At 44.5% G+C, this 17,979-nt stretch overlaps 1 protein-coding gene across 1 annotated transcript in view; it reads right to left on the reverse strand.

Moving 5' to 3' along the window:
* The window catches only part of PARP4 (poly(ADP-ribose) polymerase family member 4), a 95,314-nt gene that overhangs the window by 16,539 nt on the left and 60,796 nt on the right, over positions 1 to 17,979 (reverse strand). Inside the window, exons 21-30 of the mRNA XM_017548224.2 lie at positions 15,089 to 15,226; positions 13,786 to 13,981; positions 12,079 to 12,146; positions 10,974 to 11,161; positions 8,320 to 8,419; positions 5,967 to 6,137; positions 5,630 to 5,710; positions 2,313 to 2,393; positions 1,243 to 1,338; positions 524 to 646 (exon numbers count right to left, since the gene is read on the reverse strand). Of these exons, the coding sequence (XP_017403713.1) occupies positions 524 to 646; positions 1,243 to 1,338; positions 2,313 to 2,393; positions 5,630 to 5,710; positions 5,967 to 6,137; positions 8,320 to 8,419; positions 10,974 to 11,161; positions 12,079 to 12,146; positions 13,786 to 13,981; positions 15,089 to 15,226 (1,242 nt within the window). The remainder of the gene's footprint in view (positions 1 to 523; positions 647 to 1,242; positions 1,339 to 2,312; positions 2,394 to 5,629; positions 5,711 to 5,966; positions 6,138 to 8,319; positions 8,420 to 10,973; positions 11,162 to 12,078; positions 12,147 to 13,785; positions 13,982 to 15,088; positions 15,227 to 17,979) is intronic.

Here is a 17,979-nt window from a genome sequence, read left to right on the forward strand (position 1 = left end):
AGGTTGGTTTCAAACTCCCGACCTCAGATGATCCGCCCACCTCAGACTCCCACAGTGCTTCGATTACAGGTGTGAGGCACCGCGCCTGGCTTAAGCCACCTTTTTCCATTTCTATTGAGTTTCTGGTTACAAGGGCCACAGTATAAAGCACTATAACTTTAGGAAATATTGGTGGTGAATTTAGATTATTAGATAGGACTTTTATTGATAATTTCATGACAAACCTATCATACTATCGAAATGACTTTAGCTTCCTGGATGACAATCTATTTGCCCATAACAGAAGCACAGCCACAGGTGTTCTCTCTTTGTACTACACAGCTCCATTCACACACTGTGAAGTTTCTGTAACGCAACATGATGCAATTCAACATTTTATAAATGTGTGAATATTTTCCCTCATTAGGGATACAACAATCTCTTTACATACAGGTAGTAAGAGAGCTATTTTAGCAAAGGGTTCCCCTTATCTTCATGAAAAAACAAAAGCACAATATCAACTTATTTGGTAATCAGCATTTACCTGATCCATGACAGCTTCTTGGGGTTCCCCCTGCCAGTTCATGTAGGGCAGGAAGTCTACGTCTTCTTTGGCAATAAGTTCAGAAACTTTTGGAATATCAGAAAAAGGCGACTCCTTCTCATCCTATATTGAATCACAAGTAGATTAAATCAAACAGATGTTATCCAATTAAATGATGGTTACACATTCTAAAGCCTGTGGGTGTTGGTTTGGGGTATGCTGGTGTGTGGGACTGGAGTGTGTGCCCTGGGCCACAAGTGTGAGGGGAGGCAGGAGGTGGAGTGGCTTTCCTCTTCATGGAGCGTTCGCTGCTGCTGGTCACTGTGCTGGGCATGTTACATGAATTTTCCCCTTAAACTTGTGAAGCGGAAGGGGCTCTTTTTCTATAATTTGAGGGTCTCGGATGAATAAAAGACAAGAAATGCCAAAACTGAACAAAGTTATAGTATATCTGAAAAATACACATTAGCTAATTATTAACGAGAATTATAACATTAAAAATGATAACATACTCAACTCATTTAGAAAGATCACCGGAAGTCCTAACACTGAGGTCCCTCGTGAATGGGAGGTTAGGGCCTGCTGGCCTGTCTGCAACTCGTGATTCACAGGCCCAGGGCATGGGTGTCGTCATTAACCATCAGAGCAAAGGTGACTTTCTTAATGTGGAAATGTAAATAAATAAAATAACTTAACCTCGAATTAACAATGATACATACCCTTTTCTCAACCGCCACAAAGCTTGTAAACTGTGTTATGAGAGAGTTTTCTTTACTGAGTTTAATGATCAGAGATTTCAAGGTGTGTTTCTTCATCTAGGAGAGAATAAAACATAAGTCATATTCTGTTTTATTTGTTTTTATTTAGCTACATCAGCAAGTCATTTTAAGATTTGTATTTCAGACTAAATATTGAATCGCAGGCCCCGTCTAAATAGGTGACTCAATGTTCCCTTTAAAATGGGATCAACTGACTTAGTCATAGAAAATGTCACTTTCTATTATTCAGCTCCCAGTAGTTCACAGAGAGGTCTCACGAGCAGTGGACTTCCTCATTCTTTCACAGCCTGTGGCTCCCAATTTAAAACTGAGGAACTGGAAAGACAGAATGACTTGTTCAGGATAAAAGGGCCTTAAAACAGCACACAGAGGCTGCCAATCCATGGGCATCTGAGGAGAATAGGGAGACCACCAGGTGACTATTTGTCACCAGAACTGACTGCGGGGGTCTCCAGGGCCTGCTGTCACGCTGGCACCTTCCTGTGGGGATGGCATTGAGGTCTGATGCTCATAGCTGTTGAAGATCTCATCCCTGAGAGACCAGCTGGGCAGTCCTGGTGGCCTGGCTGAGTGGCCCCTCTGCTGAAGCCCTGGTCCGCACAGCACGGGGGGAGTCAGGTGGGCTTTGGGAGGTCACTCAGCCTTTCCCACCCAGGCCTCTCGTTAGTAAGATGGGAATGCTAACGCTACCACGTGCAAGATCTGAGATGACGTCTACTACAGGCACTCAGCGAGTGTTCACTGAGCTCTCCTCAGGCTTCTTTCTGATGAGTCAAAAAACACAGAACTTTCCTGAAACCACTGACATCCACTCTTTTGTTAATTCATTCAACAAACATTTACTGCACACCCCACATCCCAGGCACAGTGTCACAGATACAGTGATGAATGCCCTGACACCACAGTTTCCTTCTCCATGCAGCTGACCTCATTTTCCATTTCCACAGATAAATCAATATAAGAATGCTCAAGAATAATGTTTAATAGATTTTGCAATGAAAAGAACAAACCTCATGACTGGTTTCATTTTCGTGAAGAATGCCATCTTCATAATCTCTGATTAGAGCTCGGGCTGCCAGCTTGTGGATCATCTGTATTTAAGCAGCAAGGAAGAAAAAAAAAGGATTCTCATGGCTTCTGATAAAAGACTTGCAAAGAACATCATTTTAAAAATTGAGGTATAATCTGCATATAGTAAAATACACTCATTTTAAGTGTACAGTTTGATGAGTCTTAATGGATGTATACAATTATGTGACCACTGTTGAAGTGAAGACACAAAACATTCACTTTACCCTGAAAAGTTCCTGTGTACCCCTATGCAGTTTCCCCAAGCCCTGGCAGCTTCTTAACTATTTTCTGTCCCTAGAGTTTTGCTTTTTCTATAAAAGGCCATTTTGCCGATTCAATTTATTTAAAAAATTCAAAACTTTTTTTCTACCATAGGAAGAGCCACCTTGGTGCTGGGATGCCCATCCATGAACATGGTCTACACCCTGCAGGGTGAGGACTGCAGAGTGGGCACTACCAGGTGCTTCCTCTTCAACAACTAAGAGATGGAACTTTCAGTAATTTCAACTTTTGTAATTTTGTCATTCATAAGGCTGCTTCTCACAGAGGAAGTATAACTTTCTGTGACTTATGGAAAACGGCCTCTTCCCAGGTGAAATATTTTTACCTTCTTTCCCTCTAGATCTGATTTTAAAAAATATACTTCTAATTTATTCTGCCTTATCATTACCCACAAAGATCTAATTTTTAAAGCAATACAGAGCTTAAGTTCTATATGTAAGTCACTGGCAACTAGTAAGTCAATGATATTGATTTAGTGCTGAAAAGTAAGCTATATGTTTTTGAGAAAAAAAGCAGCAATGTCTGGGAAATGATTTATCTGGCTATACTAATACTCCTCTGAATAAAAAAAACCAACAACTACATAATAGCGTATATAGGCTAGGAACTTTCTTTTTTTTTTTTTGAGACGGAGTTTCGCTCTTGTTACCCAGGCTGGAGTGCAATGGCGCGATCTCGACTCACCGCAACCTCCGCCTCCTGGGTTCAAGCAATTCTCCTGCCTCAGCCTCCCGAGTAGCTGGGACTACAGGCGTGCGCCACCATGCCCAGCTAATTTTTGTATTTTTTAGTAGAGACGGGGTTTCACCATGTTGACCAGGATGGTCTCGATCTCTTGACCTCGTGATCCACCCATCTCGGCCTCCCAAAGTGCTGGGATTACAAGCGTGAGCCACCGCGCCCGGCCTTAGGCTAGGAACTTTCAAAGCTAAACTACAATGGATTCAGTATCAGTGCAAATATTGCAAGCTTCTTGGTAATAATTTATGATATTGTGATATGCAGAAAGCTAAAATAGGCCACTCCAAAGGATATTTTTTGGCATATTTTAAGATGGCTATTCAGAGGAACAGCAGACGCAGGAAAAGGTCTGAAAAGCAGTCCTTTCGTGGGGAATATCTGCATCTGCAGAGGAATCCTATGCCAGCGAAGTAAACAGCAGATGCAAACAGGCTTTCTTTGAGACCCCCTCATTGGCCTTATCCCAATCTAGGAAAGATGAACTCCCAGGAAGAAGAGACTAAAGTCTGATACTTTAAAGGTATGATAGAGAAACAGTTACCAGAGGTGCTTCTGTTCTCTCTTGTGCTGCTGCCTGCTAGACCTCCTCTGCATCACAAGAAAACCTTTGCTCACCATGCGTTTCCTGCCCTCGCCCTCCCACAACCTGTCCCCACCTCCCCACAGGAGCCCCAGGCCCCTACCCACTTCTCTACAGTATAAAACTTCACTCATCTGGCCCTTCTTTGACTCTCATGTGGCTCCTCCACATAAAACAAAATGTGCATGTCTTTTCCCCTGTTGGATTATTTTATAGAGCACAATTGTTGGATTATTTTACAGATCAAACATAAGTTTCAACTTCTCTAGGGACATAAGAAATATGTATATTTGTTATTCCTAACAAGATCCTTCAACCACACTGGAGTTTATGTTAATGAGGTGACTTTTAGAAAGTCCCTAGGATGAGGACTGGTTGCTGGGGAACCAATCATATGATTAGAGGGCTGGAACCTTTAGCCCACACCCCAGCCTCCAGAGAGGGCAGAGTTAATCACCAACGGCCAATGATTTAATCAACCAGCCTTTGTAATGAAACCTGCATTAAAAACCCCACCTAAAGGGGTTCAGGCGGTTTCTGGGTTGGCATTCATGTGCCAGGAAGGTGGTGCACCCCAACTCTATGTTAAGACAGAAGCTTCTGTGCTTGGGATGATTCTGGACCACACCCTATGTACCTCTTCATCTGGCTGTTCATTCATATCCTTTATAATCTTTGGAATAGTCAGTAATACTAAATAAACTTTTCCTGAGTTTTGTGAGCTGTTATAGCAAATTACTGAACCTGAAAAAGGATTGTGGGAATGCTGACTTGGAGCTGATCAGAAGTGTGGATAACCTGGGGAACCACTACTTGCTACTGATATCCAGAGTTGGGGCCAGTCTTGTGGAGGTGAGCCCTCACCCTGTGAGGTCTGTGCCAGCCCCAGGCAGCTAGTGTCAGAACTGAATTAAACTGTAGGACGTGCAACTGATGGCAGAGAACTGGCTGGGAAAAACACTTATCTAAGAACCAGAAATGGTGTGATTATGGAAAAACAGGAATTTTTTCTTTCATAATTCGTTTTTAATAAAAAAATGGAAAAAACCCACATCCTCAATATATGATATGATCTACTCTTAGTTCAGTACTATTATAACAAGTATTTCTAAATAGTGTCGATAGACCAGTGGCATTTAACTTTTGTTGAGTTATGAACATCTTTGAGAACTTCTCTAGAAAAATCTCCATGCGTAAATACCATATTTAATTGCAGTTATTGCCACCCCCTCATGCCCATATAGACATGCCTAGACCCAACGACCCCAGATGGAGAAGTGCTGAGTTAGAAACTGAAGGAAAGCATGCTCATTTATACAGATATGCCAACTCTGTATCGTGTAATGAAATTTCAACACAGGGAAACAAGGTACAGACAGCAGGGGCGTCCAGTCTTTTGGCTTCCCTGGGCCACAGTGAAAGAAGGATTGTCTCAGGTGACAAAAAAATACACTAACACGATAGCTGATGAGCTAAAAAAAAAATTGCAGAAAAATCTCATAATGTTTTAAGAAAGTTTACGAATTTGTGTTGGGCTGCATTCAAAGCTGCCCTGGGCCATGGGTTGGACAAGCTTGAAATACAGCATTATATATGGAAATATAAAATAATAACTTTCAAACAATGGTCAGTAGTTTAGGTTTTGAAGCTTACAGTTCCAGTTGTCTTCTGAAGCTCAGTAGTTGACACCATTGTACTAAATTCTTTCTCTTGAATTAATGCACACAGAGTTGCCTGAAATGGGAAAAAAATAAATTCTTCACTAGGCTTTCCACTCTGCAGTTTCTTGGTTTAACAGAAATTATTTTGGTGATTTTCTCTCACCTTTCAATAAAAATTAGAAGCCCCCCCCAAAGCCCTGGCTAACCACCAGCTATGTTCCCAGAAGAAGAAAATCTGCTGGTGAGAAGGTGAGGGAAGAAAAGAGAAAAAAAAAATCAGCAAAATATATTGGTCTTCCCATAGAATAACAAACTCTGCACCTTCTTACCTGTGTGCAGTGAGGAATGAATCCATAGACAAGGAGTCGATCATTGCAAAACAAGGACGGCACCTGGGCTGGGGCCTGCAGGGCCTCGGGCGCATCTGGATTGAGCTGCTGCCATTTGACTGAGACAGCGTGGCAACTAGGAGAGCATAGCCTGGTCATTTGGTCTTCTATCTATTTATAAAAGAGGAGTTATTTCTCTTTCAATGCTCCATTCAGAAAATAGTTACTTCACATTTAAAATAAAGTATACATTCTATCCTTTGGGAATTTTATAACTCTTTGGTATTTTTTTCTCCTTCCTGCTACAAGGTACTTTTCCGAAAAGATTTTCGACAGAATTTATTTATTTATTTATTTTATTTTGAGATGAAGTCTTGCTCTGTTGCGTAGGCTGGAGTGCAGTGGTGCAGTCTTGGCTCCAACTTCTGCCTCCCAGGTTCAACTGATTTTCCTGCCTCAGCCTCCCAAGTAGCTGGGACTACAGGCATGTGCCACCACATCTGGCTAATTTTTGTATTTTTAGTAGAGATGGGGTTTCACCGTGTTGCCCAGGCTGGTCTCAAACTCCTGACCTTAGGTGATCCACCTGCCTCAGCCTCCCAAAGTGCTGGGGTTACAGGTGTGAGCCAGCACGCCCAGCCAGAATTTTAAATAATAGTATGATGACATCCTTTATACTTACAAAGCATCCTGAAATTATTCCATTAGCTAATTACTAATATGCAACTTTGGCAGGAGTAGATTCCAGTACTTGAATAGACATTTCTCCAAAGAAGATACACAAAAGCCATGAAAAGTGTATGTGAAAAGATGCTTGATGTCACTAGTCATTAGGGAAGTGCAAATCAGAACCACAATGATCCCATTTCACACCCAGTGGGATGGCTGTTATTAAAAGACAGGTGGTGCCTGGGCAGAGTGGCTTATGCCTGTACTCCCAGCACTTTGGGAGGCCAAGGTAGGTGGATTGCTTGAGCTTGGTATTCAAAGCCAGCCTGGGCAACATGGCGAAACCCTGTCTTTACAAAAAATACAAAAAATTAGCCTGGTGTGGTGGTGTGGGCCTGTAGTCCTACCTACTTGGGGGGCTGAGGCAGGAGGATGGGTTGAGACCAGGATGTCAGGGCTGCAGTGAGCCAAGTATGCGTGGGTGACAAAGTGACACCCTGTCTTAAAAAAACAACAACCAACCAACAAACAAAAAACAACAAGAAAAAAACGTGGTGGCATAGGCCTGTAGTACCAGCTACTCTGGAGGCTGAGGTGGGAGGATCACTTGAGCTCAGGAAGTTGAGGGTGTGGTGAGCTATGATTGCACCACTGCACTCCTGCCTAGATGACTGCTGGACGCCGTGTCTCAAAAACAAAACAAAACAAAACTGAAGAAAAGCTGATTGATTTCAGTCAATATGGAAAAAAAAGGAATGATGAGTGTTGATGAGGATGTGGAAAAACTGGAGTCCTGGTGCACTGGTGGTGGAAATGTAAAATGATACAGCTGCTACGGAAGACTGCACGGCGATTCCCCAAAAAACTAAACATAGAACCACCATAGGATCCAGCACTCCTGTGCTGTGCTTATATCCAGAATTGAAAGCAGACTCAAATAGACACTTGTATACCAATGCTCATAGCAGCATTATTCCCAAAAGCCAAAGGCGTTTTTAGAAACAACCTCAACGTCTACCAACAGATGAATGGATATGCAAAATGCAGTCTATCCATACAACGAAGTATTATCAGCTTTAAAAAGAAGGGAAATTCTGACACATGCTACAACATACATGGACGTTAAAAACATTATGCTAAGTGAAATAAGCCAGATGAAAGAGGACAATGTCTGATGACTTCACTTATATGAGATACTCAGAATAGGCAAAGTCATAGAGATGGAAAGTAGAGTCGTGGTTAGCAGGGGCTGGGCACAGGAGGGAATGCGGAGTTACAGTTTAACGGGCACATATTCTCCGTTTGGGATGGTGAAATAGTGAAGATGGTGATGGTGAATGTAGCTAATACCACTAAGTTGTACACTTAAAAATGGTTAAAATGCTAAATTTTATCATAGTAAAGAAAATTAATTTCAGCAAAACATATTTAGTAATTCACTTTAAAAAATGCAGTCCATGATTCTTCAGGCAGAAATCAACCTATGAGCTGGGAGAATGGCCTGATTAAGAACTCCCGTGTTCCTGCTGGTGCAGTTCTGAGGCAGGGCTCACACCGGCGGTGGCTCTTGCCTCTTCTGGCTCCCTTCTCATTCAAGGAAACACAGATGTTCCTATTGCTTAGCCTTGGAAGGATGTGAGATTTCCACATGTAAATACAAAACCAGATGTTTAAAAAAACATACCTGTTTTCTCCAACTATGCTTGGATTTTGCATTAAAATATTCAAATACTCCGGCACCATACTGGGACAAAATCCTTAAGGTGTGACGATTTGCTGTAGAACTGATCACATTTCACATGTTTTAATTTTCAAGACATTGGAGAAATATTCTTGAAGTACATGTTAACAGCGTTGAGAAGGCTCACAACTCAATGGGAGAGACATTACATGGAAGAATATACTCTCATGTAGCTGAGGTTAAACAGAGAAGACGGTAACCGGAGGAAACATCTGAAAGTTTGGCTAATTTAAGCTCCCATATATCAGAGCACTGAGTTATCCTTCAAATAGAAAAGGGTTGAAATTCTTGACTTTCAATTTACTGAAGGAGGGAGTAGATGACTCTAAAAACAACCCTACAAGGCATCAGAATGCTGAGAAAGATATCAACTTAATTTTAATAAATAACAACATTACCTGAATCTGATCCCAAAGGCCTAATGCTGGGAAAGAGTGAATAAAGACTATCTCTTAAAATCTGATACACATCAACACAGCAAAAGGCATAAAGAAGCAATTCTCACTATAGCAAAGAGCATCTCTGACATTTAAATGACAACTGCCCTATTACTTTTCTCTCTACAATAATTCTACAACTTTCGACTCCTTGCTTAGAGGTGTGCCTCCTGAAATACTAAAGAAAAGATCAATTACCTTTCAGAAAAAGAGCTTATGAAAGTAATTTCCAAGATGTTTTTCAACCTATTGATAAGGACTGGAATTGTCTTTATCCTCCATATTAATTGGTGATGATCACGACACTGACTAGAAGATCCTTAACATGGGTTATTCGTAGTTACAGCTTCCGTCTGTTAGCGAGGCAGGCTGGAATCTTCCTGTGCTCCTCTGTGTGGCTCTCATAGGACCAGGACTCATGCCAGGGAGGAGACTGGATGATCTCTACCCTTGGGAAGCTCCCTTTATTAGAGTTTGTAATTGCAAACACATGCGTGGAAGCTGCGAAGCAGAAGCACTTAGAAAGATCCCCCAAACTCAATGGAAAAGCAGAACGGATCCCAGCCCCTCCAGGCATGGGCGGTGCTAACCAGCACGGTCCCCTCTGGGAGCAGGCTCCTCCACTGCACACCCAGACTCCCCATCACATGCCTTACATTTTTCTAATTAAAAAAAATTTTTTTTTAAGATGGATCTTGCTCAGTCACTCAGGCTGGATTACAATGGCCTGACCATGGCTCACTGCAGCCTTGACCTCCTGGGCTGAAGCAATCCTTCTGCTTTGGGCTCCCAGAGTGCCAGGACCACAGGCGTGAGTCACTGCACCTGACCTTATCACATTCCCTTGATTGCCTCCCTGGCACATAGGAAAATTCCACCTCCCAGCCCCAGAGTGGGGGCCTGATGTTCATCTCAGGATAGACCCTCATTGAGGAAGGCATGAATAGGTGCCAGTGCCTCGGCTCTGTGGTGTCTGAGCCCTGACCTGGGAGCAGGGGGCAGGGAGGGGCTGCTGAGACCAGGAGACGGTGCACGGGCTGCCCTGAGTGCAGCTGCAAGTTCAGCAAGTGAAGTCCCATCAGGAACAACTCCTAGTGGAGCTGCTTAGGCTGGATATATTTTCTATTGGCCCGTGATGCTGGGCTAGGCCTTAGATTACAGAGAACAGAGCCACGAGCTGTGACTGTGGAGGACAGAAGAAAGCCCTTGAGGCAGGCAGGGCTAGCTTGGGTATAGCAGCTAGGGGTGGAGGGGGCCGCAGAGGGGCATTGGGGGTGCTGGCTCCTGGAGCTCAGGGTGAGTCCAGGTCAAGGTTCAGGGGCAAGGACAGCACAGGGGCCCTCATTCTGTCCCACGAAGAAGCTGAGGATCTGCTCCATACACTGCCTCAGATTAGAGATACCTGGTGACCACTTGCTCAGGTGGTGGCCACATGCAGGAGACCAGGGGGCCACAGAGGCAGGCAGGATGGACAAGTTCTGTGCCTATGCAGACACCAAGTGGCCCCTCTGTTTTCCACGCCACATACCTTAGTGCAATCCAAAAGAGCTAATTTCTACTGGGGAGGGGGCGATTCCAACAATCTATGGGTGTTAGCCTCCCATGGAAAGCTTCTATGCACACCACAGGGTTTGCAAATGCAAATGCTCATAATGACCAGAAGCGGGATGCCAAGGAGCAAAGCAGCCGGGTGGGGTCTGCCTGGAGGCCACGGGCCCCAGCACGAGTCCAGCACAGACAGTGAGGAGGTATGCCCAGGCTGCTCAGGACAAGCTGGAGATTTGGATTCTTATGCTATATAAAAACATCTAACATTGCTTTGGTGCTAATTGGGTCAGTTCTGTTCTGCGTGCTTTCTACACATGAACTCATTTAATCCTCAGCAACCCCAAGACGTAGGTACTGTCATTATAGTCTTGGTTTTATGAGAGGTTAAGAACTTGCCCAAGGTCACAGCTAATGAGTGGCCAACCCAGTTTCTGAGACTCAGGCAGTCTGGCTGGGAGCCCGGGGCCCCATCCCCCTGTGCTGTAAGGCTTCTGTATTCTAGTTTCAACTTCCAAGCTTGCAAAAGTCCTGTGCAGGCCAACAAGAAGGCCTCCTCCCAGGCTGCCTTTTCCACCCGCGTCTGGACTGTGTGAGTAGCTCTCTGAGACTCACCCGATACCGCAGGCAAACAACCTGGTGTGGGGGCGGCCCCTCTTCACAAGCTGCAACGTCAGGCTCTCGTCCTGGAGGTGCCCATCAGACACTAGGAGGATGCTCCGGGACCCTCGAGCAGGGTACAGTAAGCTAAGATATCGGAGAGTTTTCCAGAAGTCTGTGTTCCCCATGGTAGGTGTGGCAGACTGGAGGAAATGAAGTGAAAGATTATGTTCTCCTTGTTGGATACAGTCACCATTTGCAGTCGCCATTGACACATCTAAGGACAGTGTAGAGATATAGTGACATGGAAAATATTTTATTTCCCTAATTATACATTTGTGAAACAACTAAACTTATGTCCTTTTAGTTTGTTACATGTCACACAGTAACTGTAAAATAACTGTAATATTATCACCTCATGCTTGGTCAGTCTCATCTGGTCAGTCTCAGCTTGCTCCGTTTTATTATTATTATTATTTTCTTTCTTTTTTTGTTTTAAATTTGAGATGGAGTCTTGCTCTGTTGCCCAGGCTGGAGTGCCGTGGTGCAATCTTGGCTCACTGCAACGTCCACCTCCTGGGTTCAAGCGATTCTCCTGCCTCGGCTTCCCTAGTAGCTGGGATTACAGGTGTCCACCACCACAACTAGCTAATTTTTTGTATTTTTAGTAGGTATGGGGTTTCACCGTGTTGGCCAGGCTGGTCTTGAACTCCTGACCTCAGGTGATCTACCCACCTTGGCCTCCCAAAGTGCTGGGATTATAGGCGTGAGCCACTGCACCTGGCATTTCCTTCTTTCTTAGCCTCAAGCCTTTTAGATGAAGCTAGCTGCATTTTAAGAGAAAAAAAACAAGGACAGAAGAGAACTTCTCAAAGCTGTTAATGCTAGTTGTATTAGGGTGGTGGGACATGGGTGATTTTTTTCTTTCTATTCTTCTTAATTTGCAATTCTTCCTTAATGAGTGTATATCATTTTAATTAATGAAATAAGAGCCCACCAACATATAAAAATGAAGCAATAAAGGTGATCTGATAGTGGCTTGAGGGGCCTAAGCCCTGGAGGTCCCCCCAAAGCATAGTAGGAAAAGACCCAAGAGATACAGGAAGACTCTTGCACTCACCATGATGAACTCTGTGGCCGCGGTATTGCTTGTGATATGCTTAGGATACGAAAATAACTCCTTGGAACCTGTGTAATAAGATCAGCCTGAGGTGCTGCCTCCACGCATTTACTTGCTTGACACTAACAAACAATAATGTTACTTCATACCACCACAGCTGTCATAAAGGATGTTATATATTTATGTGTGTACCTTCCTTTTTAGAAAACTGTTTGACAATTTTTTTTGAGACATTGTTGCCCAGGCTGGAGTGCAATGGCATGATCTGAGCTCACTGCAACCTCCACCTACTGGGTTCAAGCGATTCTCCTGCCTCAGTCTCCCGAGTAGCTGGAATTACAGGCATGAGCCGCTATGCGTGGCTAATTTTGTATTTTTAGTAGAGATGGGGTTTCTCCATGTTGGTCAAGCTGGTCTTGAAATCCTGACCTCAGGTGATCCGCTCGCCTTGGCCTCCCAAAGTGCTGGGATTACAGGTTCACGTGAGCCACCACACCCAGCCTGATAATTTTAACATACAAAAATTTCACCCCAGTCTGGGCATGGTGGCTCACGCCTGTAATTCCAGCACTTTGGGAGGCTGACGTACGAGGATCACCTGAGGTCAGGAGTTTGAGACCAGCCTGGTCAACATGGTGAAACCCCATCTCTGCTAGAAATATAAAAATTAGCCAGGAGTGGTGGCAGGCACCTGTAATCTCAGCTACTGAGGAGGCAGAGGTTACAGTGAGCTGATGTGCTACTGCACTCCAGCCTGGGCAACAAAGTGAGACTCTGTCTCCCAAAAAAAAAAAAAAAATTTCACCACACTATTCTTCTAAATAATACATTGTAGCGCATCCACACTGTGGTGCTTTGCTATGCAGAACGTTGAGTCGAATTCCATGTGTACATGCAGATCGCCTGTGCAAAGAAAGGTGCAGGGCATTGTGATGGCCTGGGCAGCTCGGCCCCTGGAAGGCCACAGTGTCTGCTCAAGCCCTTTGTACTCCCCATGCGTATCCAACCTCTGCCCCAGCAGCAGCGGACCTTAGCTCTGGGAAAAGCGGCTGGGCCTTCAGCTGGATGGCACAGAGGATGAGAATCAGTAAGACAGGACTGTCCCCTCACTCCACTCTATGCACCCCTCTTTTCTGAGGTGCTGCCTCTGGTGGCTGAGATGTCCCTGGACCCCACCTGGAGGGTGGCACTACCTCCCTTCTAGCAGTGCTGGCCAGCTGCTTCCTGAGACCATTCCTTATAGATTTCCTATGACTGTGCTGATGGCAAATGTTTTGTCTTTAGACTTGGAACCTCCTACTCAACAGACCAAGGGTTTTGCATTTGGTTCAGTTGCTAATGACAATAGTAGCATTTATATCTCACCTTACTGTGAAACAGGCACAGTTTAAAAATCCTTGACATACATCAGCTCAGGCCTCCTCACAGCAGTACTGTGAGTTAGGGACAATTATCCTCAGATGGCAGAGGAGGAAACAGAGGCACTAGAAGTTCAAGCAGCACACCCAAGGTGACACACCGAGCCTGCGAGTGATACAGCTGGGATCTGGACCTCAGGGTCCAGCTCCAGAGCTTCTGTTCCTCAGCTTTATACTGGGCTGCCCCACATTGCGCAGGCGGGGCCGGGTACCCACAGTCTTCAGTTCTACAGAGCGTGATTCACACGTGGGGGAAGCACCTGCAGGTCCAGGGCCGAAGCGCACTCACCTGTGCCGAACTGGATAATGTTTACTTTTTGCTTCTCACCCACCAAGGACAGGGCATGCAAGGCGATCTGCTTGGCTTGCAAGAATGTCACACCCTCCATAGAACTGGAACAGTCCAGACAAATAATCACTTCACTCTCATCGGCCAGGTCAGGGACGTCGACACTGAGATCGGGTTGAAAGACAAGCATGCAGGCCTGAAAGGAAAAAGAAGGTGTGGCCAGGAGCATCGCGTCACTTCAACTGGAAAAGGTCGACTTAGACAACTCCAAAACTTTCTAGTGAGGTAAACTAATACTATAAAAACAAAAAGAATAAGATTTAATTTACAACAAGATGGCCTACTAGGAGTTCCAGTCAAAAGCAGAATGTTAGAGCCGGGAGTTTCCAATGGAGAAGACATAAACTCCTGAGAGGTCAAGAATTAATATCTAAAAAATCATATAGCATCAACATTAGAAAACAAATATATATGTATCTCACACACACTATTCTAAGAGGAATATACATGCCACTGTGATTACTAAAATATATGCACGTACCTTTTGTTCCATTAATTAACCAATACTTAAAATAACTACTATCATGTAAGTTTCTTTTTTTTTGGGGGGGGGGGACAGGGTCTCTCTTTGTTGTGCAGTGGCACGATCACAGCTCACTTTAATCTCAACCTCCTGGACTCAAGTGATCATCCTCTTTCAGACTCCTAAGAAGCTGGGAGCACAGGTGCATGTGACCACACCTGGCTAATTTTATTCCTAAATTTTTTGTAGAGACGAGGTCTCACTATGTTTCCCAGGCTGGTTTCAAACTCCTGGACTCAAGCAGTCCACCTGCCTTGGCCTCCCAAAGTGCTGGGATTACAGGTGTGAGCCGCTGCACCCAGCTGTAAGCTTCCATTTTTATTTTAACTTAAGAAGAGACTCTTTGTCACAGTCACACAAAATGGTCTTATCACCAACCATAAATAATTGTTCACGTTTTTCCAGAATCAGTATTTTAAAAGTATAAAAAGCATACAGAATATCAATGTAATGTCTGACGGCACATGTTCTTTGTGGTGGAGCTTAAGGTAAAAATGCCCATCTGTACAGGCAAGTCATCCACATAAGGGTTTTGGTTGAAACGTCAGAAGTTTGGCACGCTTGATATCATAAGTACTTTTAGTTGCAGAATCTTGGGGTACGAGAGCTCATTTTGTAATGCCAGTTTTTCAGGACAATTAATAATTTCCAAGTTTAACCAACTTATTCTGAAATGTTTTTCCAATAGTGTCTCCTATTTCTAAGTAAGAAGGCGTATACCTCGCTTTCCTTTTCTGGATGTTTTTCAACCCACATTCTTGGGAGATAGGCGTCAGACAAACCGATGTGGAGAGAAAATCCACTGCTGTCTAAGGAGCTGCCTTCCATGGTGCTAATGACAGCTTTGCAGTCTGTGCACTGTAAAACAAACACCACGACAACGAGGTGAGGAATGGAGAAACACCGTATTAGCAGTCTGCACTTACCTGTAAACCCTTGTAAAGCTTACGTAACTCTATTAAGAGTCAACAAAGTAGTGATAAATCCCAAAATAATGAAATGTAGGCTGGGTGCAGTGGCTCAAATTTATAATCCCAGCACTTTGGGAGGCCAAGGTGGGTGGATCACCAGAGGTCAGAAGTTCGAGACCAGCCTGGCCAATATGGTGAAACCCCATGTCTACTAAAAATACAAAAAATTAGCCAGGCATCATGGTGGGTGCCTGTAATCCCAGCTACTCAGGAGGCTGAGGCAGGAGAATCACTTGAACCCAGGAGAAGGAGGTTGCCATGAGCCGAGAGCATGCCCCTGCACTCCAGCCTGGGTAACAAGAGCAGAACTCAGTCTCAAAAAAACAAAACAAAACAAAAAACCCCAAAAACCCTAAATAATGAAATGTAGGTTTTAGAAGACCATAAGCATATTAGACACCCTTCTGCAATCCTAAGGTTGATTCACACAGTCAAATTTAGGTTAAGTGTGAAACAGTCTCAAACCCTGGATCCAAAGATTATAGATCTGTCCATTCAGTTAGACTTATCTGGGTATAGCAGACAGCACATCAGATAACTAAAACCTAGAAGAATAAAATAGAAAATTCAACAGAAATCTTAGAATTATACCTTAGTTGTATATAGTTTCACGAATATAAAAAAGCTGCTGAAAATCTAAACGATAAGCTTTATAACAAGGGCAAAGGCAATGTGCTAGATTGTAACATGACCACAAAGTCTCTCCACGCCTGTCTGCGTGCCCCTTTGCAATGTGACTTTTGAAGTTCCCCCTGCCTCGGGCAGCAGCTATATTTCCACCCTTGAATCTAGAGTTGGCCATAGGTCGTGAAAAGTGTCCATGCAACGGGGCTGGCACTCTCTTGTTGCTATTGAGGACTCCTCCCCCATTATAAGAATCCACCCCAGCCAAGCTCTGCAGGGGAGACGCAGCCCCTGCCCTGCTGAAACGAGGCCGACAGCCAGCGGTGGGTGAGGCTGTCCTCGGTCGTCCTGGCCCAGCCCAGCCCAGAACTGCCCAGCCGATCCACAAAACTGTGAGAATAATAAACACTTGTTGTTTTAAACCACAAAGTTTTGGGACTGTTTGCGTATATGGTAAAAGCTAACTGATGCAGAGGACCCTTTGAAGAGGGCAGATTGGAAACATATACTTATCCCCACTCCCCTGCAAAATGCCCAAGCCTCCCTACAATGAAAGGAAGGCAACCGATAAAAAGGGTGTGGACCCACACAGACCCTGAGAACAGGAACAAAGACAACACCAGATACGAGATGCCAACAAATGGGAGGGGAATGGAAAGTGGATGGAGGCATGGGACGCAGCTCAGGCAGAGTGGCGGAGGCTCTTATGGAGACCCGTGGGCTGGTCAGCCCCGCCTCGTCTTGGGAAGTAAGGCCACCAGGTCCTAGTGAACAGATGTGAACGAAGCTGTCAGGCCCTGGCCCCTCCCCAACCCAAGTGACCAAGCAGCTGGCACCACTGACACCCTATTCTCTCACTAAGGGAATATGGAGGTTCATTATTTGGAGAAATTCAGCCAAATAGAATCAGGCCAGGGAAGGCTAGGCACGCGGGGCACCGGAGCGCAGCCTGCTTCCTTCAGGGTCGCGAGGTCAGCATCCCAAAACGTGGGCCCCTCAGTCACCTGACCCGGTCACACTCCGTAAACACCCTAGAGCTTCCAGTTGACTTTCGTGTGTTTCAGTCTTAATGATGGATCCAGAGAGAGTTACCCAGACATTTGAGGAAACATGGAGGCCAAAAAACAACAAAAAGCCAGAAGGGGAAAAAAAGGAACTCAAAGAGACGAGACACAACATGAGGAACAGAAGAAAAAATGTATTATGAACGTTTTTAGAGAGACGAGAGAGGATAGTGTATCCACAAAACACGCAAAGATGCTATGAAAGAAGGAATACTCACAGAACAGAAAACAGCTCTGACAAACGAAACATAAGAGAACTAAAATTAAAATTTCAGTGTAACAGCTGGAACTGAAAATGGAAAAAAAAATGCCCAAAAGTGGAACAAAAAGACAACAAAAATGGGCAGTAGGAAAAAAACATAAGAAAACAAGGGGCTTGCTCCACGGACACCTGACTGAAGGCACTGCAGACGCAGTAGCTAGGGCTACAGGCCTGTGCCACCACATGTGGCTAATTTTTTTTTTTTTTAAATTTTGTAGAGACAGGGGTCTCACTATGTTGCCCAGACTTTTCTTGAACGCCTGGGCTCAAGTGACCCTCTTTGCCTCGGCTTCCCAAAGCGCTAGAATTACAGGTGTGAGCCTATTTTCCTTTTTAAAATTCGGCAGGAATTTCAGACCTCATCTTTATCTCTGGTATTCTGAAATTTCATAATTATGGGCTGGGCGTGGTGGCTCACACCTGTGATCTCAGCACTTTGGGAGGCTTAGGCGGGCAATCACCTGAGGCCAGGAGTTCGAGACCAGCCTGGCCAACATGGGGAAACCCCATCTCTATTAAAAATACAAAAATTAGCCAGGTGTGGAGGCAGGCACCTGTACTCCCAGCTACTCAGGAGGCTGAGGCACTAGATTCACTTGAACCCGGGAGGCAGAGGTTGCAGTGGGCTGAGATAGCACCACTGCACTCCAGTCTGGGTGACACAGTGAGACTCTGTCTCAAAAAAAAAAA

The sequence above is a fragment of the Cebus imitator genome, unplaced genomic scaffold, assembly GCF_001604975.1.
Source record: "Cebus imitator isolate Cc_AM_T3 unplaced genomic scaffold, Cebus_imitator-1.0 Scaffold204, whole genome shotgun sequence".
Taxonomy (NCBI): Eukaryota; Metazoa; Chordata; class Mammalia; order Primates; family Cebidae; genus Cebus; species Cebus imitator.